This window comes from Channa argus, chromosome 17 (assembly GCF_033026475.1).
Source record: "Channa argus isolate prfri chromosome 17, Channa argus male v1.0, whole genome shotgun sequence".
NCBI classification, from domain to species: domain Eukaryota; kingdom Metazoa; phylum Chordata; class Actinopteri; order Anabantiformes; family Channidae; genus Channa; species Channa argus.
The window spans coordinates 1,882,225-1,909,838 of NC_090213.1; the positions used below are offsets into that span (position 1 = coordinate 1,882,225).

At 44.5% G+C, this 27,614-nt stretch overlaps 1 protein-coding gene and 1 long non-coding RNA gene across 2 annotated transcripts; one reads left to right on the plus strand and one right to left on the minus strand.

The window, feature by feature from the left end:
- Positions 1–7,477: 7,477 nt before the first annotated feature.
- On the minus strand, positions 7,478–11,529 carry LOC137102989 (bifunctional protein GlmU-like). Its single transcript, XM_067482957.1, has 3 exons — positions 11,450–11,529; positions 8,929–9,132; positions 7,478–8,713 (listed from the first exon to the last, which is right to left on the minus strand). Exons 1-3 carry the CDS (start codon positions 11,450–11,452, stop codon positions 8,453–8,455), a joined length of 468 nt encoding a protein of 155 aa, XP_067339058.1. The 5' UTR covers positions 11,453–11,529; the 3' UTR covers positions 7,478–8,452.
- A 749-nt stretch (positions 11,530–12,278) lies between these two features.
- LOC137103058 (uncharacterized) lies at positions 12,279–19,428 on the plus strand. The gene is made up of 3 exons (XR_010911347.1): positions 12,279–12,961; positions 15,586–16,966; positions 17,064–19,428. It is a non-coding gene; the product is annotated as an uncharacterized lncRNA (long non-coding RNA).
- The last annotated feature ends 8,186 nt before the right edge of the window (positions 19,429–27,614 follow it).

Consider the following 27,614-nt stretch of genomic DNA (forward strand, 5'->3'; position numbering starts at 1 on the left):
CACTAAATAAAAAGGAAATGGCGTGGACTTGAGTGGATTATGATATTTTTCCTCTTTACTTTGCTGCTTGCACTGAACCAAACATAGTGTTTAATCACAATAAATTGATTTACAACCATTTGCCCTCCTCTCATGTCTGGACATCCCTTCAACAGCTCCTTGTGTTATGAGGATAGTGAATGAATCTCATGATGTTGTCTTCAGCTCAGTATTTTTGTTATGCTTCCAATAGAGCACATAAAATTTAATACACTAAAACCACGTTAAATTAGGTTAGAGCAATGCTTTTGGAGTGATCCAATAACAATTCAAATACTTTTTGGGCTTGTCATCCACCTTTCACCACCACCTTCACGATTTAAATGAAGGCATAGCTTATTTGTTGTAACATTGAAGTTCTGAGACTCAGAAAGCCGTCGGTTCGCAAGGCTAGAATCCTAAAGAGACTCACGATACAACCAGCCCTACATGTCACCAGGCAAAACGGAGGGTTGGTTTTTATGGTAAATGGTGGCAGCAGAGGGGGGATATGGGCGTTAATGACATCTTCAACCAAGAATTCCAGTCTCCAAAATGTGACTGTAGACACATAAGTCCCCATAAGTACACTCATTTGATGCTGACTGACATGTGGAATTCCCCCCAACCCTTTACCCTGAGCCTGAAGTCTACACAAACACACACACAACAACAGCCCTGCAAGCACTGAACTACAACCAAAACTACACAAAAAAGGTTTCACGCAAAAGACGCTGCAGCTCCCGCTTAAGAATTCAAACAACATTTAACCTCAGTAAATCTCTGCTGTCGATCAAATCAAGTACATTAGTGTCTCCACACACGAGGGTCTTCAGCACAGGAACCATCAGATCAACAGAAAAGTAATAAAAAAAATGTCTTTTTCCATCACGTTAGTGCAATTACAGCTGTACTGCAGTTTTGAGCTAACAAACACTAAACACGTTACCTCTCCTTCCTCCGTCTGAGCCTTTCATTAGCTGATCCCTTTAGCCTGCACATGAAAAGCCCAGCAGGAATTCACATGGCATAATACAGCAATTTGTGTCTCCAAGGTTGTGATTGTGTCCTCAGCGGCTCACAGAATGTTTTCATATCTGAGACCCTTTGAGTCAGTTTCTGCCCATTGTGCTGCAGGAATAAAGACCCGCTGGGTTCCAGTTTTTTATCCCTCTGATGAAACGGACACAGACTCGCATTTACTCCTCATTTGGTCCCTGTTTAGCTGGATGGTACCAAACGCTGCTGTCGGGTGCAATAGGACACAGTGGCGCTGGCGCAATGTAGTTTTTGTTTGTGAAAGTAGCTGGATTAGCTTTATTCTAATAAACATAACCTGTTTGCCAACTTCCGATTCTTGCCGCTGCTGAGGTGTTTCCATGTTGGAAAACCTTCATCACTGCTCTTTGGAGGTTGTTGCTGTTGTTGCTTTTTGTTATCGGCTTTCACAATGTTTCTGTCATCAGCTGTTTCCCTTTGCAGACCTGTTCTGTGGATGGTGCTCAGTGCACCAGTGGTTTCTTTCTATTTCAGGACCTTCATAGTTGTTGCATTGGCATCAACATATGGGACTGTAAAATACAATAAAGGTTGTAAAGTTGAAAATACTTTTTACAGTAGCGATGTCACGCTCAAAGCAGACTACTCCTTAGCAAAGCGTCATGTTTGCACAGTGGTAGTCAAACATTTTTGACTGTTTATAATGTTACACCAGCTGCTAATTTGGTGCCACGTGGATGCTGATGGTCTCAGTCCACAATGCCAGATAATGAAGGTCCCTAAGGAATCATATTGCTTTCACAGATCATATTGACACCTCAGGTACACTTTGGCACAAGTTTTGGGTGCTCCGTCCAGGAGTGCCACCGTTTGATGCCGCGGGAAGGACAACACACAAAAACTGTGTTACGGTCAGGCAAACAAAACTTCAGAGTAATGTTACATTACAAGACAAATTACATAAAAACATTGAAAGTGACTCACAAACACGTGAGTCACTTTGTGTTACGATCATCATTAAAGCGCAAAACATCTTGCACTAGAGTTGAACCCTGGTCTCCTGGAGAAAAATCCTGTCTTGTTGTACTGCACAACTCTGTACGAAATATTTTCACATCATATACTACGTCGTTGTTTTGGGCGTCGAATATTGAAGCGTTGAGGTTTCCACTGTAGAACCCTGGAAGCTCAGAGCATCAAGCACCAAAGCAAATGGGCACCATAAGCATATCGGACTGAACAAAGCAATGTTTTTTGATGCCTTGGAATGAGAATGGATGTGATGGAAAATCACGTACATTGCCAGCTCTTTATTGTTTGAACAATCAGTCCCACAGGGAACATGTGGGTAAGAAACAGCTTCCAGTCACATATCCAGTTTTTGAGGTCGAACCCAAATGTCTTCAGTGTAATGCAGCAATAACAAATGAATTAGCCTTGATTTTCAAACTCTTTTGGAGGTGGCTGCTGTGTTTCACTGCAGTCCACCCAGCAATCATTTAGTCATTTCACTTCAGGGCAATCCGAAGGAAAAAGATCCTAACGTTATCAGTTGTGATCCACCATAAAGCATGAATACAAAGTGTCATGGATATTTGACAAAAAACAGAAATATCAATGTCATAGCAGCAATTCAATCATTGTTAAGATATTTCAGACTGCAGCAAAATGGGCCGACATACTTATTTATTATATCTCGTCAACAGAAGCTGTTGAGAATTTTCAGACAGGTTTTTATTGATGTACTTGTTTGTTTTCTCCTTTTCATGTTAGAAATGTTCTTGATCTCCATTATGGACATTTCAGTTGACGCTGACAGAGGAGGTTTTCTCTCTCACAGTCAATAAAAAAAAAAAAACCCCAAACAGTAATAGTATCACTGGTGAATCTGCTCACTGTGGGTAATTGAAAAGGCCGCTCTGCAGCACTGATGCTCTGAAACACTCTTGGCAGAGGTAAAGCGCTTTAATTGAGCTAAATTTATCTCAATTAAAGCGCTCACTTAAAAGCGAGAGATGGCCCTGGCAGCGCGCCTGCAGAGATGTGGCGGCGAGGGGTGCTTACCTGCACATTAGAGGAGAAGGCATTTTAATAATCACCCCCCCCCCCCCAAAACGTTAGCATCCTGCTGGAGTGGGACTCAATTATTGTTAATGGAAGTTCACCACACATGTTCAAAAGGAAACCCCGCTCTGCTGCAGATGGGCCGCATTGAGCTGCGAGCTTCAGCTACACAAACATTTCTAAAATGCAGAAATACAATCAGCACGGTTGTGTTAGATTTCAGGTGGGGGCACCTGGGCTGGCGTCGTTGCCAAGCTTTCTTTTTTTAATGCGTGGTTATACTTTGCAGACTTTACGTGGAAACTTTCCTCTGGTAAAAAGCGACTTGGTGGCTCAGCATTTGATCTTTAGACACGAACCTGGGGAGCAAATCAAACTAGCAGTTGTGCAATCTCCTAAACCATAGCTCCCCCCCCTGAAGGGACCAGCATTTAGAGTGGATCAGTCCCATAAACACAGCCATGAGACGAACCCTTTTAATCATTTTTCAGCCTGTCTGCTACTTTACGTGGAAGTTATGGGGGGGAATGAGCTGACAGTGTGATCATTCCTCAGCATCTGGGCTTTTTAATCAAAAGAAGAACTGAATTTATGCCACGACCTTGAGCACATTCCATGTAACATTAGTCGTCCTCTTGCCCTGAAATGAATCGACGGATGACCTTTTCTCCTTGCTACCGTTGGCATTGCTTAAAATATTTGGCTGCACTTTAAAATGATAAAAAGTTATTGAGAGCATGCAGCAATCACGTCCCATCAATAGCATTTTCCCTGAGAGCAGAGCAGAAAGAAGCAGAATATGAGAAAAGCCCAACATGAGAGCATCAAGAAGCAGGACTGTTGGTCCTTCAGGTAAAGAATCAGGCCCAGGACTCTCACACAGCGTCCAAATGACAACGGATTGGTTTGAGATTTCACCCGTTCTTAAAATTAAAAGCACTAGTTCAAACTCTACTTCTCCAGCTAAGATCCCAACTACACATAACGTACAAGATGTGGCTTTACTGTGAACTGACATCACAGAGATGAAAAACAGTAATGTCAGAATGTCAGCCTCATCTCCATCTGATCTTCTGATCAAGGACTTCTTGTCTCATCCTGCCCCCTGGTGATGACCAGCTGCTGTTGGCTCTGAAAAAAAATCCCAAGTCCAGATCAGTTTGTCACGAGTCAGTTGGCGACATGGCAGATTGTTTGGTTGGTGAATGTCACAGAACTTACAAGATGCAAAATGACTAAACAATCTGAAAAAAGGAAACAATCCAAAATGACTATAAGCAGTTGAACATGAACAAAAACCTACACGTCATAAAATGGATAGAAAGGGCAGAAATAGCATGTAAAAATGTCCAACAGTTTAATAGTGTCCAAAAACACTGATTACTTAAACTCAAAAAGAAAATGACTTATTCCAAAAAGAGTTTGATTACAGTCAGCAAACTTCTTTAAGCCATATACTACATAATCATCGACTCCTGAACTTGTAATTCAATACTTTTCCACACTTTTATTAATACTTTTGCTTTGCTATTGGATTTTTATTCCTTCGGCGGCTTCTGAAGAGAAACTGTCTCATTAGCATCAGATGGGGCTGCAAACAGAACTGAGCTGTGCGCAAGTCGTTTGTGTTGATGGTGATTCGAACGGACTCTGTGTGGGAGTGCGGCCGCTCGTCTTAACATGTTAAAGCAGAACAATGTTCATAGAGAAACTCAGCAACTCGTGGCAACTTGGCTCCGCTCGGATGTTTTGATCTGCGTGTGTTCTCCGTGCGGCCCTCGGCCTCCTGCCGCGACATTCAAACGGAGCAGCGTGTCATTAGCCCGGGAGATCTTTGGCTGCCACATGAAAGCCGCTGAACAGCGGCAGCGGCTCTCCAAGGGGGCAGCTGCCGTGCGTAGGCCTCGTTTCCCCTGAACGCGTCCAAATGACCTGGGCTGGCCTCGTCAGAAGTGAGGCGGAGTGGAGGCAGCTTAACGACACACACGGCTCATTACTCCCACAGATAACACAGCCAGAGCGGCAAAGGGCGGCGGGGAGGAGAAGTCGCTAATGAGGAAAAGAGCAGATACTGAATGGACGAATTAGTCCTCTTCGGCTTTTCTGTTCCGAGTCCGCTGCAGGAAGAGATCCACCTGAGCGGGGCTGGTTTAGGTTCCTGCTGTTTGGAACATCCACCCACTCAAGGTGGGGCGTGAGGTCGGCAATCACAGCGGGGGGCGTACTGCTGCCGATCAGGTCACTAGTCTGTCACAGGGCCAACACACAGACACAGACACATTCACAGCTACGGGCACTTACGCTGCACGTCTTTGGACTGTGTGAGGACACGCAAACTCCATCCAGAAAAGCCCCTGCAGCCCCTCCCTGGATTCAGACCAGCGAACTTGTACCTGTGAGGACGCTGCACTAACCACCACGAAAGATGCATTTGTGTTGGCAGTTTAGTTGTATAGGAGCCACATTTACAACACGTTCACATTTCACTTAACGGCTCTGCGGAGTTAGGGGTCTGCATGGGGACCCCCGGTCGGTCTGGTAGGAATGATGATGAGAAGGAAAATGTTCAAGAACATCAAGCAAGTCCAGTCACACTTGCTGGACAGTGGGATATGCGCACATTCCTGGTGGATTATGGTGCAGCTGTGAAATAACCAGAACATGAAACTCTGGTGTGACGCTCACAGTCAAATTAATTAGCGCTTCACAGCAGGTTGGCAACTGGAAATGCAGGGAAACATGAATCAATCCCTGCAGGAGTTTGCAATGTTGAATGAATGATTTCAACCAATCCCCCGGGAATTCTGAGAGCACGACATGATAAAAACATTTCAATATGCATCACAATTTTTTATTAACGCTGTAGTGAAATCAGGAGTTTTCAGGCTCAGAAAAATCCTGGAGGGGCTGGGTAACAAACACAACCTCTAAACATTTCAGTAAAAATGTAAAAGTGCACACACATGTTTAATCACCTCCGCTTGGGGAATATTCCAAAATGAGAATCAAGGATGATCTTTAGATCAAAAGCTACGTTTCAAATCCAGAACATCCGCTTGCTTTTTAATTTGTCGGGAACGAGAACCGAGCCGCTTTAGCTGGATGTGCAAACCCCCAGCTCCCACGGGGGGCAGACCACCAACGCTTTTCGGCCACCATGCTGCGTCCACACAGCGTAACAAAAGCACAAAGCTGCAGCAGGGACGCTTTGTAGCTGCGCTTTAATGGGGCGGCCGGCCAGCTGCCCCACTGACGACAGGGTTCGGCCTCCAGGAAGCATCGCGGACACTCGCTGTTCTGGCCTTTATTTCATGCAAAACACCCAAAAGCTGCAGACCGCAAATAGGGTAAAGACCCTAAAGTATAACAGTGGGGACAGTAACGAATTTGGGGGTTAGGTGCTGTGGAGCTCGACGGCAGGTTAGAACCAGCATCTCTGGTTGTAGCTTTGCTTGTCCAGAAGCTGCAGCCAGTCAGGAGCTGCAATTAAACTGTATTTAAAGGCTGTTACCACGCCCCTCTTCCTCCACCTGACCCACCCACCTCACAGCCACCATGATGCCAGGTCAAGGCTAATCCTCAGGAGGGAGGGGGGATTCTCGCTTTGTCTCATAACAACCGGTGGGGTCAGAGGCTCTGAAAGGCTGCAGCTCAGTTTAAACAGCTATTAGCAGAAAGCCGTGACCCCCACAGAGCTGCTGCTGCTGCTGCTGCTGGTGTTTGGACGCTGCAGACACACTTTTCTATTAGTGTCATACGAACCCTCAACTCATGGAAACCTGCTAATGATGACGACACCGGTCACTTTCATTTATCCTGCAATAAACTGAGCATAAACACTGCTCTTCGAGTACATCACTACCTGCTGGCCACTTCCAAACATGAGCATCGGTTATGTGTCTAGATGAGACATTTAAAGCCTCCCACATCTACAGAAGGGGAAACAAAGCAGGTGTGGATCCCGAAGGAATCCGACCAAAAGCAGTTTTCCACGTACGAGCCAATTTCACTCCATTCTGGACGTTTTAAACAGCTCCTGATATTTGAACTTCCAGAACAAATGTCAGATATCATTGGACGTCTACTGGCCTCAGAAATGTGTCCAAAACAGGTGTCCAGGTTCCTACATCTGCAGACATTTACACAAGATTTTGTGTTGTGTATATGTTCAAAAACACATTTGGTAACTGTGTATATGTCTTCAAAAATTCAATACTCCCAAAATGTCCTAAAACATCTAAAATTGGACATAGACGTTAAAATACATCAACAAAAACTTGTATCTAAGCTTGTGTTTTGAAAACAAAATCTGGAATGAAAAAAAAAACAAAAAACATATGCTCGTATGGTTTCTAACCTGCAAATCTAAGAAATATTTATGAGACAATACCAAGACTATTTTTCTGACAATTTAATGACCTCAGACACGTGGCTCAAATACATATTTTGATGTTTTACACTAAATAATTTAGCAAATGAGTTGAATTTGAACTGAACAAAGATGCAGCATTAGAGTTCAGTCTGTAATGCAGCATTTTAAGTGAGAACGTCAGACCACAGGTAATTATCCCCGGAAACTTCCCAGAGGAAGATGTTACTGCTCACAGCTGATGAGAACACACTCATCAGCAAAATGGCATCACACCGTTCGAATGTCGGGTGTGTAAATCTCTACACACAATAGTGCACTGACAGTATCCCGCAGTGATACACTAATAGTGAACATGGCATGTTCACTACTTTCTGTGAACAGAAGTGATGATGCAGCGTGAAAACGCTAAGTGTCTGAAATGCTAATTTACTGCTCACTACTTAGGGAGCGGGGGATGAGTGAGTAGGGGGGATTTCGAATACAGCAATATTTTAGCATCTTTCAAGGGCAAAAATGAACATGATGGTGATACTGGCTGAGGAAATATGAAAGAAAGATATGTAGATGAATGTAAATTACAAAAAAAGATTTTATACTTTAACACAATTATCTTGTTGCAGTCTTTGTTTTTGCGGACAGTAATTGTTAGAAGTTAGATTTTTCCGGACCGAACATTATTTTGGAATTTGACTCCCCTAAACAGTCTGACGGTTACGTTCTGAATCCTCAGAGTTAACATTGTGACTCTAATGTACAGAATATATGTGAGATAAAATGGATGTAGCCGTGTTCACAGACGTTGCCTCCCCAGACATAAGCCATAGAAAGGAAGCTAAAAACAGCTGAAGTCAGCCTTAAAATTGCTACAATCACTACAGGAGTTGACATTTTTAAATTGTGCACAGTCACGAGGAACGTAGCAAAGAACAGCCCGACTGCTCGTTCTTTTCATATTATCCGTTCGTGCACTCGTGTGCATCATGGTGGCGTCCAGCTCAGTCAGGCCGACGGATCCGTCTCACAGTGTGGCTGAACCACAAGCTCGGGAAAACCCGTCTTCTCGTCCATCTCTCGGGTGAACTGCAGGCCGACCGCCTCCCCTACGACCACCTCGGCCGTGGTGAACACCTCCAGATCCCCCAGCACGTGACCCCCGACTGTCCTGCCCTCAGCGTCCGACAGGCAGATGTGCAGGTGGGCATCTGGGTTCAGTGTGCCGACCAGGGAGACGATCTCAAAGCGCCCACTGAGCTGCAGCACCTGCGGGGAAAAGTCCTTTTTAAATGAATTACATATAAGTAAACAAACTGCTGTTTACATGAAACATAAAATTGAATATCTCCAATAATCCGTTCATTCATTAACACCGAGCATCTGTATATTTTAGAGGCACAGGGACAAAAGGAGAGAAGAAAAATGACTGAGAACAGAAAAGAATGACCACAAGTCTAAGTTAAAATCTCAGCCACACGTACCTGGTTTGTGTTTGTTGCTGTGGCATTTGCCAGTCGGAGCGTTGCCTTGGTAACACTGCCCACGCAGGTGATGATGAACGGCGCTCGGAGTCGCCTCTCCTCCACGAACGCTTGCAGAGATCCCAGCAGCTCCTGACCCGGGCCGAAGCGGACCGCATGGAGCTGCAGGGATGATGATGATGATCCTCGTCCTGCTGCTGAACTCTGGAGGAGAAAAACACAGACTTTTATTAATACTGTAAAATGAATGATCACTTTAACACTTCAGATATAAACTCAAACACCAACAAACTGGTGAGTGTTCGAAGCTCCATTAGTGTTGTTCTCTGTAAGGTTACGTCCGGCGTGATACTGCAAGTTTTTCATGTACACTCCTGTTTTTCCATGCATCGCTTTCCCACTTTGCTCATCATAATAAAAGAGCTACTGCTGATGCCACAAAAACAGGATGAAATAGTTCATGTTTTGGGGTCAATTTTCACTAGCAGATGAATTAACATTGAGTTCTCTAGAATAATTCAATTCAACTCAACTTTATTTATATAGCACCAATTCACAACAAAGTCATCTCAAGGCACTTTAGAGAATAAAGTCAAGATTATAAAGATGTATAAAGAGAACCCAACAATTCCCCCAGGAGCAAGCCCTAGGCAACAGTGGAGAGGAAAAACTCCCTTTAACGGGAGAAACCTCCAGCAGAACCAGGCTCAGGGTGGACGACCATCTGCCTCGACCGGTTGGGGTGAGTGGAAAGGGGAGAGAGAAAAGAACAGAGCAACAAAAAGCAACAACAGAGCATTTGGCAGGTTGGTAGGACCAGCAGCTAGTGAAGGTGAAATATGACCTCTCTCACTGCAGCACGTTGGATTAATTACTGGGGCATAAGTCTCTAAGTACAGAAAACAAACAAACAAAAATACAGATGATCCTAGATTTTCCAGGGCGTCAGGCAAAGAACCTCATCGAGGCCCCTATGATGATTCCAGCTAATGTGGCACAGAGCTGATTCTAACTAAAAGGTCTCCAGCTGTGATAGACCAGTGTGGGAGGAGAAAACAGGTGTCTAACGTGCCAATGAGAGGCTGGGGGGGGGGGGGGGGGGGGGCACACATTTTCCTGGGTAACAGTGCGTCTCTACTCACCCACAGAGTAAGAACATATAATATAGAAGAAGGAACCACAACAAGCAAGTGATTGAAAGTGTTCACTGGCTTTACACAACATGGCCCTTTTGTATCTGCCACTGCTTGAATCGACACCAGTTTAGGCAAATGGACCGTGTGAGGACAGCACGGTCTCCGATCTCATAACTGGGAATCTAAACCCCGTCCGAGTGCGATTGTGAAGCTCAAAGTGCTTGTGCGTAAAATGGGCCTTGAACATCCTGAACGATGCATGTGTGGATTTTCTGACCACCGAGCACCGTTTGAACTGACGTGTACGAGTGTTTAACAAGATCCCTGTGCTACACACCAGCCTGACCTCTGATCCTGTGGGAGGAGGGAGTCATGTGACCCAGAACTAGTCATTTTGTTTCTAGAAAACGGAGGAAAAGCCAACATCACATTTACTTACCGTCACGAGCCAGTGTTTGAACTAACTGCTCCTACTGGCTTTAGCTAGATACAGTATTTAAGTGGAATCACTGTGTGCATGCAAGTTTGCATATTTCCTAAAGAATGTATATATTAAAAAAAACAAAAGCAAAAGGGTGTAATACTCAAATATAATTTACATTTGTAGTATTGCAAAACTAAACACTTTAGAAAATCAGTAACTACAGCTCCCAAATTTTAGTTTAAATTTAAAAAAGTAAAGTATTTCCCAGGGGTGCAGAAGTACACCCACTGCAGTAAAACATACTTATACAAAAAGTACTGTAAAGGGATTTAACACTATTAAATGATGCCGTTGACAACATGAATGTACAAGCTTAGTCCAGGTTTGTTCCACGTAGGCCCCAAAGTTTCTACAGAAATAAGGGAACCACTTCAAAAACTGCATTTCTGACTAGTTACTGTTAAAAAAAACAACTCATGATTCATGTGATTGTACACACATATTTACTAATTGACAGTTAGTTAGTTAGTGGCCAAAACTGGAAATGTTCAGGGAAACACACCAACTTTCAGACCAAGAAACATTTGCAGTGATGAATAAAACCAAAGACCAATGTAGGAGGAGATGGAGCTGATCTGAAGCAGTTCATGTACTGAGAGCAAAGCAAGTAAAGCTCTTAAATAAAACGCTCGAATTATAGGAGAAATGTGCAGTACAAGTACAAGATCGCCTCGAAGACTGTAGTGGAATAAAGGCAACATGGAAATACTCGAGTACAAATACTTCAAACATTGTAGAATAAGGCCAAAAGCTGTTTTTTTTTTTAAATGATTTACATTATTACAGTAAATGCACCAGACACGTCACTGCTTGGTAACAAGGCTGCAAACTTTCAGTTGGTAGTTTTTGTTGCGTGGATGTGAGACGTGTCTAAATGGGAAGTAACGAAGTGGGAACTCACCATCCTGCACGAGTCTGAGGCTCCGAAAGACTGAACTCTGACCACAAACACTGGGGTTAAACATTCACACACGTAGTGGGTGGGAGCTGCGCATGCTCAGTACACACACACACACACACACACACACACACACACACACACACACACACACACACACACACACACACACACACACACACATTTATTCCTGGTCTTTTGCTGCCTCCTGCTGGTGCTGTCAGAGCTGTGAAGCTGGAACATGGTCTGTCCAGCATTGATTACTACAGATTACATGATCAGAACTATAATACACGTGTAAGGACATGAATTTAAACAAAAGCTTGTGCAGGAGAAGTAGAAGCTGCAGTTTTTAGAAGTGTTTACAACAAGCAGAAAAAAATTCAGGCTGTGGAAAAGTGGAACCCACAGTGAAAACCTGTGGTTGTAGTTATATTTTTGGCAGATCATCAACTAAGAGAATCAGAAACCTGTGACATCAGTGGTAAAGTGGACAAATATTGTCTGTAAATCAAATTTAAATGTTTTTTTTTAAAGTGAAATTTCATACAAACACTCCTGCCTGTAACCAGTAACAAGCCTTGACTTTGTTTCAAATTTTCACCAGTTGCGAATGTTCGGACGCTAGTGTTTTTTTTTTTTCACTGGGAAAATCATTCTGGTGGAGAAGTTCTGCTCTTATTTTGTTAAATATGTAGAATAACAAAAATGTTTGCATACTTCGCTGTCTGTGGTTCCCTCTCTTCAAGCAAAGCGGCTCCAAAAACAGTTTTTGTTTTTAACCCTAGATGGTGCTGTGGTTTGGAAAATGAAGCCAGTCCTCACCGATCCGGATCAAAGGTTCTCGTTTGCTGAAACTCATGTTTACTCTGCAGAAGCTCCATGTGGATTTATTCCTGTGTGCAGGTCTTTCTGCATCAAGCTCACTTTGACATGTAGGACCTGCAGTGACTGGATCAATTCAGACACTCACTATAACAACATGTGGTTCACAGCACGGTTCAGGATTTTCTCTTAAAAAACGGATTATTGCTTTTTAGCCTACTGCATCAGATGTCTGTCTCCAGTCTGGTGAACTCTTTGACCTCCATTAGATTTAGTGTCAGGACTGTCCATAAAGCTTTGAGAGTTCCACGAGAACTGGGGACACCAGGACTCTGCTGTAAGACTAAACTGAGTTAGGGAGGTGACCAGGAACCTAACAGTCACCAACAGAACTGCTCAGAGACAGAACCTGACAGGACAAACACTTCTGTAACATTTGAATCAGACGTTCATGGTCGAGTGGTCAAACAGAAGACGCAGCCAGTTTGGTCTCCTCTGGTCTGATGAGACAAAAACACATGGGCAGAACTTTAATCTCCAAGTCTGGAAAACCGAAACATCCCGACCAAAAACCCAGACTTAAAGACCACAGAACGTGTGAGCAGAGACCTGAAGGTGGAAGTTCAGGCTGTCGGGAAGAATGGAGGTGGGTTAGACACTGACCCAGAAAGATTTGGAGCTGCAACTACAGTAAGTTATTCTGCTCAAGCACAGTTTAACCTTCAGATTGTGTCAATTATATTTTCCCACTGTGAAGCTGTGATTACTATCAGGTTACAGCCTCCATGACAACAGCCTGCAGCTTAAAGCAACAGGAGCAAGACTTCACTTCAGCTCTGTGGCTTCTTTTTGTGATTAAAACAACTGTGTTTCCTGTCTCCTAACATTGGGAAGATTGTGTTTACAGTTGGGTTTTTAATATTAGCTGGGTAGAATTGTTGGATCAGCTACTTGAATGGAACATTTTGCATCATTATCATTTTTGAGGGCGTGGCCACACGACACACGAGGACCAGAACAAGCCAATCACAAGAAGTTTAGGAAGCAGCCTGTATTTGTTTCACAGGCGTTGGGGGGAGGGGGGGTTACTAATGATACTTGTGTGACCTTCAGTTATTTCTGTGGTTAAATGATGCTGGAGGTTGAAGCTCGGGCTTCATGGAGCAGCAGCGATTGAGTCATTTATATTTGCACAATGAAGATTATTCTCCATTAATGACATTCAATATGTCCACGTTCGGACTAAAATTATTTAAGTTGTTGTGCATCAGCTCTATAATACTTTCATGTTCTTCTTCCAACTTTGCTGGTGCATTGCTGTGTTTCTGGGCACGTTAGCGCCACCTGCAGATGAGTGGCGAGAATTACAGCATCAGTAAAATATTCACCCGCAGCGTAATTCGGTTTTCTCTGCAGCACATTTACATGTGGAGACAAGAGCATTGGTAAACTTCAAGTTTGTGTTTCGACGGACGCAGCAATTCAAGTCAATTCAAAAACTGATCCAGCCACTAGACAGGTACATAAAGGATACCCTCAGAAAAAGACAGGATGACTTAGAGTTCAGCCAGATAGCTCAGGGGGGAGATACCAGGACAGTCCAGATGGACGTAGGCATCAAGAAAATTGTCCAGACTAAGCAAATAAACAGAGGAGCCAAAACAGAGATGGGGTCCAAAAAACAGCCAAGGAAACCGAATATTCAGCGAAAAAGCTGGAACATCATGGTTCTGAAGATGCCACAGGTTTTATACTGGGCTGATGAGGTAGGATGGCAGCCAGGTGTGTGGGTGGAGGAGAATCAGGTGGTGAAGGTGGAGGGAGGAAGAGCGAGGGCGCCTGGTTCCAGGGCCGAGGCGCTGGCAGCCCGAAGAGAACCACGAACGCAATGAGCAAAACTTCAGGGCGGAGTCGTCACGGTGACGTAGGGGTTCACTGTCAGGTGTGGTTACAGGTGCGACGAGACACAACAGACAATTAAGAGATTAAAAGAAATGAACGGTGACTCGTTAAGAAAATGCTACTTGTCATTGTTGAAGTGATGCTTCCCCTCTCAGGATTTGGGCATTTAATCAGTATTTTTGGCATTTATGTGAGTGTGTGTGCAGCCGTGTGTGTGAACTAATTAGAACCAGCAATTACCCCAAACTGTGGCTGCGTCTCCTGCTGAAGAGGGGGTGTGGGGTGGGGGCAACAATAGTAGCCTGTCACTGCCAACGCTGCCATGTGTGGCAGATGCATGTGGACACATCAGACAAAGGAACGGCTGTCTGAGTGTGTGTGTGTGTGTGTGTGTGTGTAAGACGGGGGCAGCTTGTGTCCGATGCAGTAGAAGGGGAGGAGAGCTGCTGGTGGCTCAGGCATCGTTCCACAGTACCGGCAGCTCCCAGCAGCCCCTGCTGCCTCAGCCATAACCCCCCCCCCCCCCTCCCCCCCCCTCCCCTCCCCCCAGAGCTGTTAGACTCCCAGCAGCCCCTGCTGAACGACCATCAGTCCAAAGTATTTATGGAAGCAGTCTGAAGTACATTTAGCTAAGGACTGTATTTAAGTACGGTTTTAAGGTTTTTCCAATGTGAAAGGAGGTACTTCAGGCAGTTTTTTAAAGTTAGTACTTTCATACTTTTATTTAAGTAGTATTCTGAGAACAGGACTACACTGTGGTATTTGTACTGTGATTGCTACTTCTTCTTCCGACACTACTTTCTAAATCAAGATTATTAAAGACTTTTAAACTTGGAATAGAAAAAACCCAAACTGAGTCTACATGTGAACACTTGGTACAGATTTTGGTTTGTCTCCAGGCAGTGGAGTTAGGACTTACTGTGTTCCTCTGATTACCTCCCTGTACCTGTACACGTTTCCCTCATTTCCTTTTTGTCCTTTGTGTCATTAAAGAATCATCTTTTACTCCTGCTCACACTTTTGCCTTCGAGGCCTCAGTTTTTCTTTGCACTTGCAAATTGAAGCACTTGTGCACTTTTCCACCGTCATCACGAAATCATGTAATTAGCTAAGAACTGTCCCAGTTGGACACACAGGCCGAGACTGAAGCTCACTGCTCCAAATGACACATTATACTAACCAAACATTAAACACGTGCAACAAAAGCCGATTTTTCCCTCAAAAAACACGCACTCGATGTCAAACTTTTACACAATAGACAACAGGATACAAAGTGCATCTATCGATATCCCAACATCCCATAGTAATTTTACTAGAGAAGCAAACCTGCTGCTCTCTGCAGCTGCACTTTCTCACTTGACCTAATAAAATCCTGTTTTCTAAACGTTTTTTTGATTCATTCCTGTGTGCAGGTCTTTCTGCATCCAACCGTCTTTGACCTGCAGGACCAACAGTGAGAATCTACACTGGACCAGTTCAGACTCTCCGTATGAAACAGCATGAGGGCTGTGTTCTTCAACGAGAAAAGAAATGGGTTTGGTCGACACACAAACAACACAACAGGTGTAGATGGAAGTTCATGATGACACCACTCGTGTTAAAACGAACTTTTTGAAACATTGGATGTGATAAATTGTGGATGCATCTGTGTGTGTGTGTGTGTGTGTTTCTGCAGGATGCCACTTGGCTGCATGTTGTAATGACATGTATGATCATGTCACAGTCACAGGCAGCTGCATGTGTCAGGTGCCTCATGGGAAATGTGTGTCTGTGCCTACACAGCAGTCTGTGTGTGAGTGTGTGTGTGTGTACATTTAAGTTTTGCATGTGTGCAGTGGGTCTATAGATAAAAATAAGTTTCTGCCTTTTAGTGTTTTTAATCATTTTTGCAGAATTGGGACAAAGTGGGAAGACATTCAGCAAAATGAACATTTGGGAAATTACTACATTTTAAAATGAAACTGACATTTTTTTGAACGGATTTTTGAAAACTGAGGGCTTGTTTTAGAAACTATTTTGTAAAGTGAAGACAAATAAACGATTTGGACATTTTTATTTAAATCAGAAAGACATTTTTGAAAGTTGACGTTTTATGGAAAGCGATACAAATTTTACAAATGTCTACAAAAATGAGGACTTTTAGCAGAGTGGGGACAAGGCGACATGGCATTTTTTAGAAATAACAGGGTATTTTTAGACAGTGAGGAGGATTTAGAAAGGTCCTTGTTGTTGTTGTTAACATTTTTCCTCACATCCTTTATAAATTTATTGCTCTAACCACCTTCTGAAATGTTCCTTATTTTCGAAAATTTCCCGTGGCCTGGGATTATTTGTGAAGAGAGACTCAGGCTGCTGGACAGATCTCAGTTCTGATTAAAGACCAGGATTAGGAAGCGGTGACCTTTTATTATCACTGATTCATCCTGCACGCCGTCCAAAATCAATAGACAGCTCTGCAGGCTTTCACACTTCCATCTACTCTCACAGATCAATCCCACTACAATCCTCTCCACCCCTCAGCAGGAAGTACTGGGGGCTTTTAGGGTGAAATTATGTGCTAGTGCTTCTGCTTCTGCTGCTGCTGGTCCAGAGGAACATGTCAACTTCAGGGCTTGCTCATCGCACCTAAATTGCTGTTGCCACTATTAGCGCTCTCCACTCTGGAAAGACATCCATTAAAGGATGTGGTCGGTGGAGCTCGAGATGAAGCTGCGAGCAAGTGAGATTGGCCACGATAATAGAGCTGCTGTGAGCCTATTAGAGCCCAGTGTGGTTCAACCGCCTCCACCGCAGGTGAGCCAAGGGGTGGAGAGCGTGTGCTGCAAAAAATATCGGTCTCAAACGTTCATGTGGGCCTCTACGGACATTGATTCTTTCTTTTTTTTTTCAGGCAAACAGGAGTGGAGAGACGATTGGGAGGTGGGGAATGACAAATGTACTGAGATGAAAGCAAACGAGACATGTAGTGGATTTTACGGGAGGTGAAAGAATCTGTGTCTGCAGAAAATCATTTTCCCTGTAATGAGAAATAAAAGCTTGAAACGATCACTTTCTCTTGGATGACGTTGCACGATTGTAGGACACCAAGGACACTGATACCTTATTAATCCCTGAAGGGAAATGTTGGTGTTGCAGTATTTGTTACACATAATAATAATATATATAAAGTAACAAGATGTCAATAAAGTTAAAAAACTACAATTAAAATATTAAAATAATATAATCAATAAAACAAAATAACACGTCGATTTTCATCAGCTCAGTTCATCCAAGGCATTTACAAGCAGCTGCACTTTGTCATGTCTCCGCAGCAGGGACAGCATTTTGGACTGAACAGATCCAAGTGAACTGATGTTGAAACAAACTGATTAGAATTTAGTGGTCAAAGGTGAAAGGTCAATGTGAGCTGTATCCCACAAACACCTGGAGGGAATTTCATTATTTCTGGCACAAACGTCCACTTGGACTCATGGATGAACTGATGAGGAAATTAGTCTGGACAGACTGGTTGGCGGAGGTGCGAGAACATGAGGGCGTTATTTGTTTTTTTCCATAATTTAAAGACACATTTATGTATCAATGCAGTTGCACTTGGACACTGGGGAAAGAGACAAAAAAACTAGTCTCCCATATTAGGAAGTGTGTGAAGCAAAAGCTGCTCTGATTGCATAGTTACTTAATTCTGTTTTAGTTCAAATTCAGTGTTCGTTAGCTTGCAATGCACATTTCATTTTTACCACAACCTATAAAATTCAATACATTTTCCCGTGGTGTGATTTGCTCTTTGGCCTGTGAAACCAAAGCTAAAGATTTTAACAGAACCTCTGTTTGACATGTAATAGAAAAGAAATTCCCGATGGCTCTGCTGAAAGCAGCATTACAGATACTGCAGTGTGGCTGAGCTCGGCTCACATACCTGCAGTATCCCGACTCGTGCAGCGTGCACTGGATTTCAGGGTTTTAGGGCTTAGGAGAAATGGGTGTAGTGTGAGTGGTGATGCCCCAAGCCCCCCTTCCATCTCTCTGTCATGCTCACCCCTCCCATCTCCGCTTTCCCTGCTGCCTGGCTTAAGCTAATCCCATTATCAGTGAGGCGGCCTGACGCTGATGTGGCCTGCTAACTGACCAGCTGCTCCAAGTCTGGCCACCACACGCACGCTGCGAGAAATGTCGGTCTGAGCAAGTCGGCTAAAATCAAGTCTTGGGTTCCATTTAAAGGATACGACCAGTGAGTTTCTGTCTTTTTGTGTGGTTAACGATTAAGCTAAAAATTTGTGGATTCACAGGCACCGGTCCGTCAATAACAGCTCTGCTCCAGCAGCAGAGTAAAGCCAACACCAGTGGAACAAGGCAACATCCGACATACAGTCATTGTTGTGTAAAATAGCATCGTGCATTTCTGTAACCATAGTTCTAGCAATTTATCGTTGCTCTGAGTCTCTCTGTGGGCGATTTTTAATAATTTAGCACTTTTTTGGGACAGTTTCAGGTCTTCGTTCATCATTTTTCTGGTCATTTTGAGGCCCATGGCTGTTTTTAAAAATAGGGATGAGGGACAAGTGGTTTGGCCACTTGCACCTGGAGCCAGTCTGAACGTTTTTAACTTTGTGTGTTTTCTGCCTCAGGACCATGATAAAAAGGATTCGGTCACAGCGTGGCCACAGGATGAGGTGTGGATCCCCATAAGGAACTATGGGAAACAGGACAATAATAAATTATTAAAAAGGAGGAAATGACTCACTGAGGAGCAGAAGATCAATTGCCACACTGTAAATAGTCTGGTCTGAGGATGATTTATCAAAACTAAAACAGCTGCTTGCTTCTTGTAATTGAGACTGGATTCAGAGGGGGATTTTTTGCAGTGTGCTCTGACTCCAGGGCCCTGCAGCCTGCCAGCCCATCAGCCCTGACACTGGGTCCTCAGCCTGCTAGCTATCACGGTAGCCTGGACAGCGTGTGGCGTGGACCCCCGTGGAAAGTCAGCGTTGGAGTTCCACAACGCAACACAATCATGTTGAGTCAGTCAGAGCGTCTCTAATCCAGCTTCCCGAACAAAAGGGAAGGAGCCCCCCCCCACCACCCCCGCCGCCCCCTCCGTCGCTGGGTGTGAGGACAGGTAGAAGAAGATGTGTGCAACCTGGAGACATGTCTTTGTGCTCAGTGTGGCAAAGGAGCAGAAAAAGTCAATTGGGCTGGAATGAGACGTTTTTCCTGTGTTGGACATTTTTAAAATCGGAATCAGGCTCCAGGAAAGGACAGAGGATTTCTGTATGTAGTTGAACAATTAAACTGTATGTGAAACTTCAATGTTTTAATGTCCTAATGCTTATTTTTCAAATCCAGATGAGGTCAAACAGCTGCTCAACAGTTCAGGTCCCTTGTCATATTTTTCACTTCATAATGCTGAAAATGTTTTCAGTGGGTGACAACTCTGAGTTTAGCACCTGGACTCTTTTACTGTGGAGCCATGCTGCAGTACCATGCGTGCATCTGCTCCTTCTACTCCGTCTTTTTCCACACTCAGCAGTAACAGCACCCACACCGTTTCCGAGCGGACACATGTAACCAGCGGGTCCTCCAACCTAAACACTACATTCTTTGTCTCTGCCCTCTTATTTGACTGACAGTCGGCTGCTATAGTTTACACTAGCACCAAAATGGCGGCTAGCGTCACGCAATCTTTTTATCGGAACACTTAAAAACACCATGGGGCGACTGTTACTCAGTTTGTAGATCATTTGTTCCTGAACCACAAAGTCACTGGTTTGAACCCCAGTTAGTTTTATGAGATGATTATATTCATATATAACAGTCACTGTGCCTGTTTTGAAACTCTGACTTTGAATCGTCTCATCTCTGACACCACACGCCTCATGAAATCTCATTTAAAAAAAAAACTAGCACCGAAATCAAATCAGTAACTGTCTTTGGAGCAAACATGATTTGACATTTTTACAGTGAAGTGTTGCTTTTTTGCAGTAGCGAGACACTCAGTCAGCAGAAACAGACATTTTTTGTTGTGCAGCAGTGATGTCAGCCACCCTCTGGGTTCAGCTCTAGAGCAGCACTGATTAATAATTTATGGATCATCCCATTATGCCACTTTACACAGTTCAAAGGCTGCACATTTGCATCCCAATTTGTTCAGCGTGCTATAAAGACTCGCTCAGCCTTTTTGCATCAGTATTTCTCTTAGAAATGGAATTTGAGACAGTCTGTCCTCACATCAGCGGACAAAGAAGATTAAAGCACCGGCATCCTGCGCTCCCTCCCTCCTCCCCTCCTCCCCTCCTCCTCCTCCTCCTCCTCTGCTCCCTCTTCCTCCTCCCTCCTCTCTTCTGCCATCTCCAGCTCGGCCTCAGGGCTTTGATGCCTCTCGTGATGCTTCAGAGGAAAGCAGACATGAAAAAAGGCCAAAAAAGACGTGTCGCAATCGGCGTTTGACTTTATTTTAACAGATATATTGCAGATACTAATTTAATTCTGATTAACGTGTTTAACTTGGATGAGTGTTAGTCCAGCAGAGTTTTGACAAACTGGTTTAAATGATGCACAACACGTGTGGAATATTTATATTCTATATTTATATTTAACATAAAGTACATGATACTGTCACACTGCGATTAGAGAAGAGAAATTTTATGTAAATGGACTAAAATTTCTGCTGGTGCCTCACCATGAATTTTCACAGCTGTTATTGGAGCTATATTTTTCTACTTAGATTAAAGAAGACTTTCGTGGACAAACACGGGTCTTTTCTTTGAGTGAAAAGGATGAAAGCGTTGCCAAAAACATAAGGAAAGCAACAAAGCGGCAGCAGGCAACAGGTGAAACGTACCATTAGCATGGTGCTGAAAGGAGGCCGCGCTGCATTAAATGTCACTGGGAACATGTGATTTGTGGCCCAAACTCCCTTTATTTACACGTTTGGGTTTTCAGTGTGATAACGCTTCGAGTGGACGAGGACAAACAAAAGCTGAGCGGAGCCGCCGCCGCTCGCTCGCTCGCTCGCCGCTGCTGCTGCTGGTTTGCCACTTGTCTTTGTGAATCCCTCCACAATTGCCAGTATCCGGGCAGATATGTACAGTCTCCCTGCCCGTCTCGTTTCAATTGGCCTCCATCTGTTTTGTCTCTCCATGAAAAGGTCTATTATGATCCTCTGCTCTTTGTACAAATGGACTACTAAGCGGATAGGGACCACCACCACCTCCCCCTCCTCCCCCCCCCCCAGCCCCCTCTCCATCAGCACCCCCTTCCTGGAACATGAGATTCCAAAGAGCTCGTCCTGCCGCTGCTTTAATTATCCAGAGCCCTTTGAACGAGTTTCTAGATTTGCTGCAGAAAAGAAGCGCGGAGGGTGGAGGAGGAGGAGGGAGGGGGTTAACTTGCTCTTTATTAACCCTACAGTGACTAGCTAATGTGATTGAAGTGGAACCACCTGGCAGGGGGGAACTGTATCGTCAGCTGCCACTGAAGGCCGGCGAATGGGGAGGACCAGGTGCTGAGCTCCAGCCTCTTAATTGTTGCCGTGTAATAGCTTGCTTCAGTGCTCCGTGCAGCTTGGGGCTAGGATTAAAAAAAGCTGTTGCTGCTGCCGCTAGCAAGCACACAGAAGTTGGTTTTCTTTCACTACAACCCCCCCACCCCCCCAGACAGACACTCCTTCAGTGATAATGAAAGAAAACTCATGCAGGAGAGGGTGAATAGAGGCCAGGAGCGTTGGCTTGACTTGGTTACATGCCTCAAGGAGGTTATCTGAGGTGAACAGGCGCCGCGTCCAGGGGTTCGGATGTGTCTCTACCTGCGGCTGGATGACAAAAACAAAATCGGTGTGAATCGGAGGCAGCCGAGCTCAGTCACTGCCCGGATCCACAGGAGACCGTCACCAGCTCAGCTTTAAGCGGTGTTTCCGTCTCCTTCACTGAGAGTTCGCCACTGTTATTAAACCTATTTTCAGCAGTGGGAAGCTCTGGTAAACCCGCTGCAGGGAGGTCAAAATTGCACAACCTTGAGTTTTCGTGCGTTATTTCTAGGCCTGGTTGCATTGTGCGAAACTAAACTGGAGTCAAATGGCTGATTTGTAGCACGTTTCCTAGTACAAACCCAGATGCCGTAGCAACTTCTATCTGGCCGTCATCAGCACCAGTTTAAAGCTAAAATGTGAGGAATAACCGAAACCTAAACCCACCGAGGTGAGTTAAAGTTCAGAGTTTTGCATATTGATACATGGGAACAATTCCCACAAATATCTAAGTGGCTTATTCAGCTTCAGTTTATGTGTTTTGACAGAATATATGAATAAATCTAAGCAGTAATATAAGGACACAAGCGTCTCTCAGCCACTTGTGTTTAGTTAAATGAGCTCTCAGAGGAAACAAGGCCCTGATCTTTCTGTTGCAGCAGCAGCATCTTTAGGCAGGTTCACAAAAAGTCACTTGTGTGTGGTTTTTTCTTTCCCAATAAATTTGGTTCAAGATAAAACGCGAAGCGACCACATTTATCACACAGTGTATCATGGATTTATTCTTGTTTGCCTCTTACACAAAGTGCTCAGATGTAACCTAATCTCCCTCAGTGTGACGGTGGCCACAGATGGAGCTAATGCAGAGAAGAGGATCAGTGTGAGGAGGCTGAGTGCTGCTGCGTTCAGGGACCTTCAGCCTCCCTGCTGCACCGGCTGCCAGGTAACCGTCCACAGAGCCTGACCGCCTGATCTCCTCCGGGGGCCGGGAGGAGCCAACAGGCAGCAAGAGCCCGGCTGGGACGAGATTATTCTTCTTACTGAACAACACGATGAACCTTTAGCAGGATGAAAAGCTTCTTATTGTTATGGTGCAGCATCCACAAAGTACGGTGGAAAAAAGTTAAAACACTTTTCTTTCTTATCGTTACTGAGCTGCATTTTAATAAATCTGTGCTTTGCAAAACTGTTTAAGGATGCGGCAAATCTCATGCACAGGAAAACATCCCTAGAGAACCATCACTGTCTGCAGCACGTTGCACGATAGTTGGTAGTTTAAAGCTCTTGCAGCTGCTCTGCACAACTGTCCGAGTTTCTTTGCCAAACTGCAGAACAAATGCATTTGAATTCGTTTGTCCCAGCGAACACTGTCCTCATGAATAGCACCACACCTTCACTCTCTTTGTGATGTTTCTGTTTTGATTGCATTGGTTGGTCCAGTAAGTTGTTTGTGTGGCTCAATAATTGCTGTTGGCTGCAGTCAATAAAGTTTGCCTTGACCCTTGACCTCGACCTGACATCACCGATGACCAACTGAGCTTCACTGACTACCTCCCTGTGTCTCAGGTGGCAGGAGAAACATCCGTCTCCGTCACATCCGTGTGCAAACCTCCCTAAGAGGAGCCCGACACTGATTCAGGGTAAGCAAACTAACGAAGTCTAATGAAACACGAGTTACCCTCTCGTGTGGAGCAGATAATAACGAGCAAATATAATAACGTAAATAGCTAAATGCTGCTTGTTTCTTCGGTTTAATGTGACATTTAACATTAGCTAACAAACAGCAACTTGTTAGCTTAGCTAGCAGGCTGCAAATAATCGGAAAATCGATTCTTTTTCTGTCAAGCTACGAATGCTTGACATGCTTGGGCACAGGAGGTAGAGCGGTCATCCACCAATCGCACAGTTGTTGGTTCGATCCCCGGAGTGTCCCTGAGAAAGACACCGAACCTCAACTTAGTGGCTCCTGGTGATTGTTGGCCAGCTGCATAGCAGCTTCCCCATCGGTGTGTGTGTGTGTGTGTGTGTGAGTGTGTGAATGAGAAGCAGTGTAAAGCGCTTTGAAAGCCAATAGAAAGAAAAGTGCTGTATAAGTGCAGAACATTTACCATTTAAGTTATGAAATTTTGACAGGTCAACTTTAAATCACTACAGTGTTTTACTGTAAGTTATTATGTGCAGTGTTGTATTATATTGTATTTTCCTTCATCTTAATCATAGCAGTTTCATAATGTAGAAATGTTTGCTTATGGCCCAACAGACTCTAGGATCCACTGGCTCTGCCAACAAACAGCATCTGGTGGTTTCTTCGTAAAAAGCTTCTCTTCAGCTTCTCACTGAAATGAAGCTTTTCTGCTCACGACACGTTTTGAATTTCTTCTCCCCGACTTTGCTGCTGTATTTTGCTGTTTGGCCTCTTGTCACTGTGACTCTGCTGAAACTTGAGGTGCTTTGCAAAGCTCTACTTCTTGACGAGCAATGGTAATTTCCTTCGCCTTGTGTGTCCTTGTGAGACACACATGAAACTAAACGTATCTGTGCTGCTTCACCCTGCTGGTGCTCATCTGCCTTCGAGGCGAGTGTATCTATAAAATATCTCAGCGAGTCCATTTGACAGCCCTTCGGGAGAACAAGGCTCAGCGCTAATGCAGCACAGATCAACCGCCTGCTCTTCTATTGAGCAAGGTGCCAGGATGCACAGGCTTTTAATGCCGGAGAGCTCGACGTCGAGCCGCAAGGGACCGTCTTCAAAGCCTAATGCAAAGTGAGTCATCCACCACCCCGTCTCATAGTAGGTCCCCCTTTAATTCAGCCCCCTTTGGTTAATTATTTGCTATTGTGCTTTACCCATCTGAGCCTGTGTCGACAGTCACAAAACTGTGTTCAAAAAGGGCGTTTTAGCAATCGGGGACGACCTAAATGCAGCCCAGAAAAATGTGGGATGGAGTGGGGGTGCTGCAGCCATCTGTGAGCCCCCTCCCCTCTCCACCCACCACCCCCTAAACTAGCAGGTTCCATATGGCTGCGCGGGTTCTGCGGGGTGTCACCCTCTTGTTGCTATTTTGTGGTCGTTATTTATTCACAGAAGCAGTCGGATGAGATGAGTGAAGAGCGAGCATCGGCTCGGGTGCCAGAAGACGCCGGGAACTCGAGTTTTTTGGCACCGGCGTGACCTTCAGCAGAGAGTCGGTCCAGCCAGTGGACAGAGAGAGAGCAGGGCCAGGCCATCTGTGGGACAGACATGGTAGACGTCCCCCAGATTGTCTGTTTCTGTCTCAGAGGGGGCCAGAAAGAGATGGCACTGAGTCTGAGCTTCATCTTCATAGGATCCACGTTCAGACACTTGTCAGTGTGAAAGTCCCCTTGTTTCAAAGTGAACACGAGTAAATCACAAAAGACACTAAAAGTCATCTGTGAAAATGTAAAGCTGAGGGAAATGTTGCAGCCATGCGATAAAAGATGAAAACAAACTTGAAATAAATATTGGCTCAGCCCCTTTAAAGGGACTAGTGTGGTTCGAGAAGATATGTATAAGTATTAATACACCAGTACCTGAAAGGTGAAGACCCTCTGGATTATGTTTAGACTCACATTAGAGTCACTTGAAGGGGATCAGACCGTGGTTGGATTGTGGACCTAGAAAGAGAACAAGCTTTGTATCCTGAGCACCGTCTTAGGTTTGGTTTTAGTTTGGTGAAGATCATTTCAGATAATGTGTTTTGTCTCCTGCTTCAATTCAATGGAGAGTTTTCTTTATTAAACGGGACCTCAAAACTCTGTTGCTGCTTCAAATACACCGACCGAGCGGATGCAGCGTGGTGTGATTGTATTTTCCAGCAGAAAACCCAGCCCATGGATCCACACTTTACCTTCAGTCGACAAAATCGAGATTATCCCCTTTCTAAAAACAACACAATGCCCTTTGTCCCTGCACATTAAGCGCTTCCCCGAGCAGCAGCAGACAGCGAGTAACTTCAGGAGGGCAGGATGCTGATGTAGAGTGAGAGAATGTCCCTGAGGTTCAATTACCAAGCTGCCACAGGTCCTCTCAGCCTTCATTAGCTGCCTGCTGGAGCTCACACTCCTTCCACAGAGCCAGTGTGGTTGATGTGTAGTGCTGAACCTCGGGGAGGTGCCTCTCTCTCCTCTCGGCTCTCTAATGATCACAGGGAAAGCTTTCTCAGAACTCGGAGGCGCTGCTGTGTGCTGTTATGTGCTTTGTTAATCCAGCGGGGGGAAGGTCTCATCAGCCACCTCTGCATCTTCCAGCCACCTTGGCACGCTCTGTTCCTGCTGCTCCCAGCAGAACGCTTAACTAGACGCCCGGGTGTTGGCATGCCCAGACAGGGTGGAGGCTGATCAGCACCCAGCAGGAAAGATAAGCTCTCTCACACACTCACACACACTTTAGCTTCACCTTTTGTTTCTCAGAAGACAGTGTGCTGTCAATTAACAACCCAAAGCATTCGTTCCTGCTGCTGGTTACTTTGTAAAACCCCATCGTGGCGGCGGAGTGATGATCAGTCGTGCGACTTTTGCATCATCCCCAGTTTTCCTCGACTCTTTTTACGGGTTTGAGAGCTGTAAAATGGAACAGCAGCACGCGTGAAACACGTCGCAAAAACTCAGATAGGTGCTTTTTCTCGACTTGATCTATCGTCACATAATGTATAACATGGTAGCGTCCACACAGCTGAAAATGTAAGGGCATCATTCTGAGGTTACAAATGTTTCCACTAGATAGTTCAAGAACTACAAACAACAGGATGTCGAGCTTGGATCTGATGAAACGTCTTTAGTCGATGCCACTGGACGCTGCTAAGTAATTTTGTATCTCCAGAAAGTCCAGCAGAGTGATACGTCTTCCTTCCACATGTTTTTACTCCTGTAAATAGTTTGAGCTGATGGACGTCATATTTTGGACCCAGGACCCTCAGAATTTGAATCAAGTAGCTTTTGGAAGATATGTTGTCTTTGATTCGTTTGGATTTCAGTTTGCTACATAGACGTTTCCATCCTTGTTCACACTCAGTGGAACACAACCTAAAAATCACGATTTTCCGTTTTGCAACTTTTAAAGATAGATCCATCTTCCAACTCATCTCAGTTCTCCTCACAATATGTATAATGAAGCTCTTTTGTGACAGAAATTCCTAATTTTCACCATCACTGACTATCATCCATGAGAAACGTCCCACTGACAATCACATTTAGCAGCAATCAAGCCTCATCTCTGTTACCGCACGGTCTTAATTTCCTAAACCCTAGATGCAGATGAAAATTTAATCTGCTCTCTTATTTGGGTGATGGAGATGGAAATTGGATTAGACCGTATCTCAGCGTCGAGCCATCTGGGACGAGAGTGGTGCTGCAGACTTTTCTAGATCCAGGAGCTCGTGTAAGTATGAAGGAAAGAAGCAGTCGAGCAGATTCAAACCACCTGAGACATAAATCAAAATGGAAATTGATATTCTGACAGCACGGACATCATACAGACCAGCGTCTCTCTGTAAGAGGACGGAGACCACATGACAGGTTACACGTGCACATTTTTGTTATTTAGACATAACCTTTGATGGCACAACCGCTGCAGTTAACACAGGGACCTAAATGACCTAATGTGTGTGTGTGTCATCAGCAAACTGCATGAATTAAACTTCAAAGCACAGAAACCCGCTCGGACAATTAATGCCAACATGA

Coding starts and splice junctions, on each gene's coding strand:
- LOC137102989 (XM_067482957.1), bottom strand. Junction 8,714..8,928: donor CAGCAACAAACACAAACCAG/GTACGTGTGGCT, acceptor TTTTCCCCGCAG/GTGCTGCAGCTCAGTGGGCG.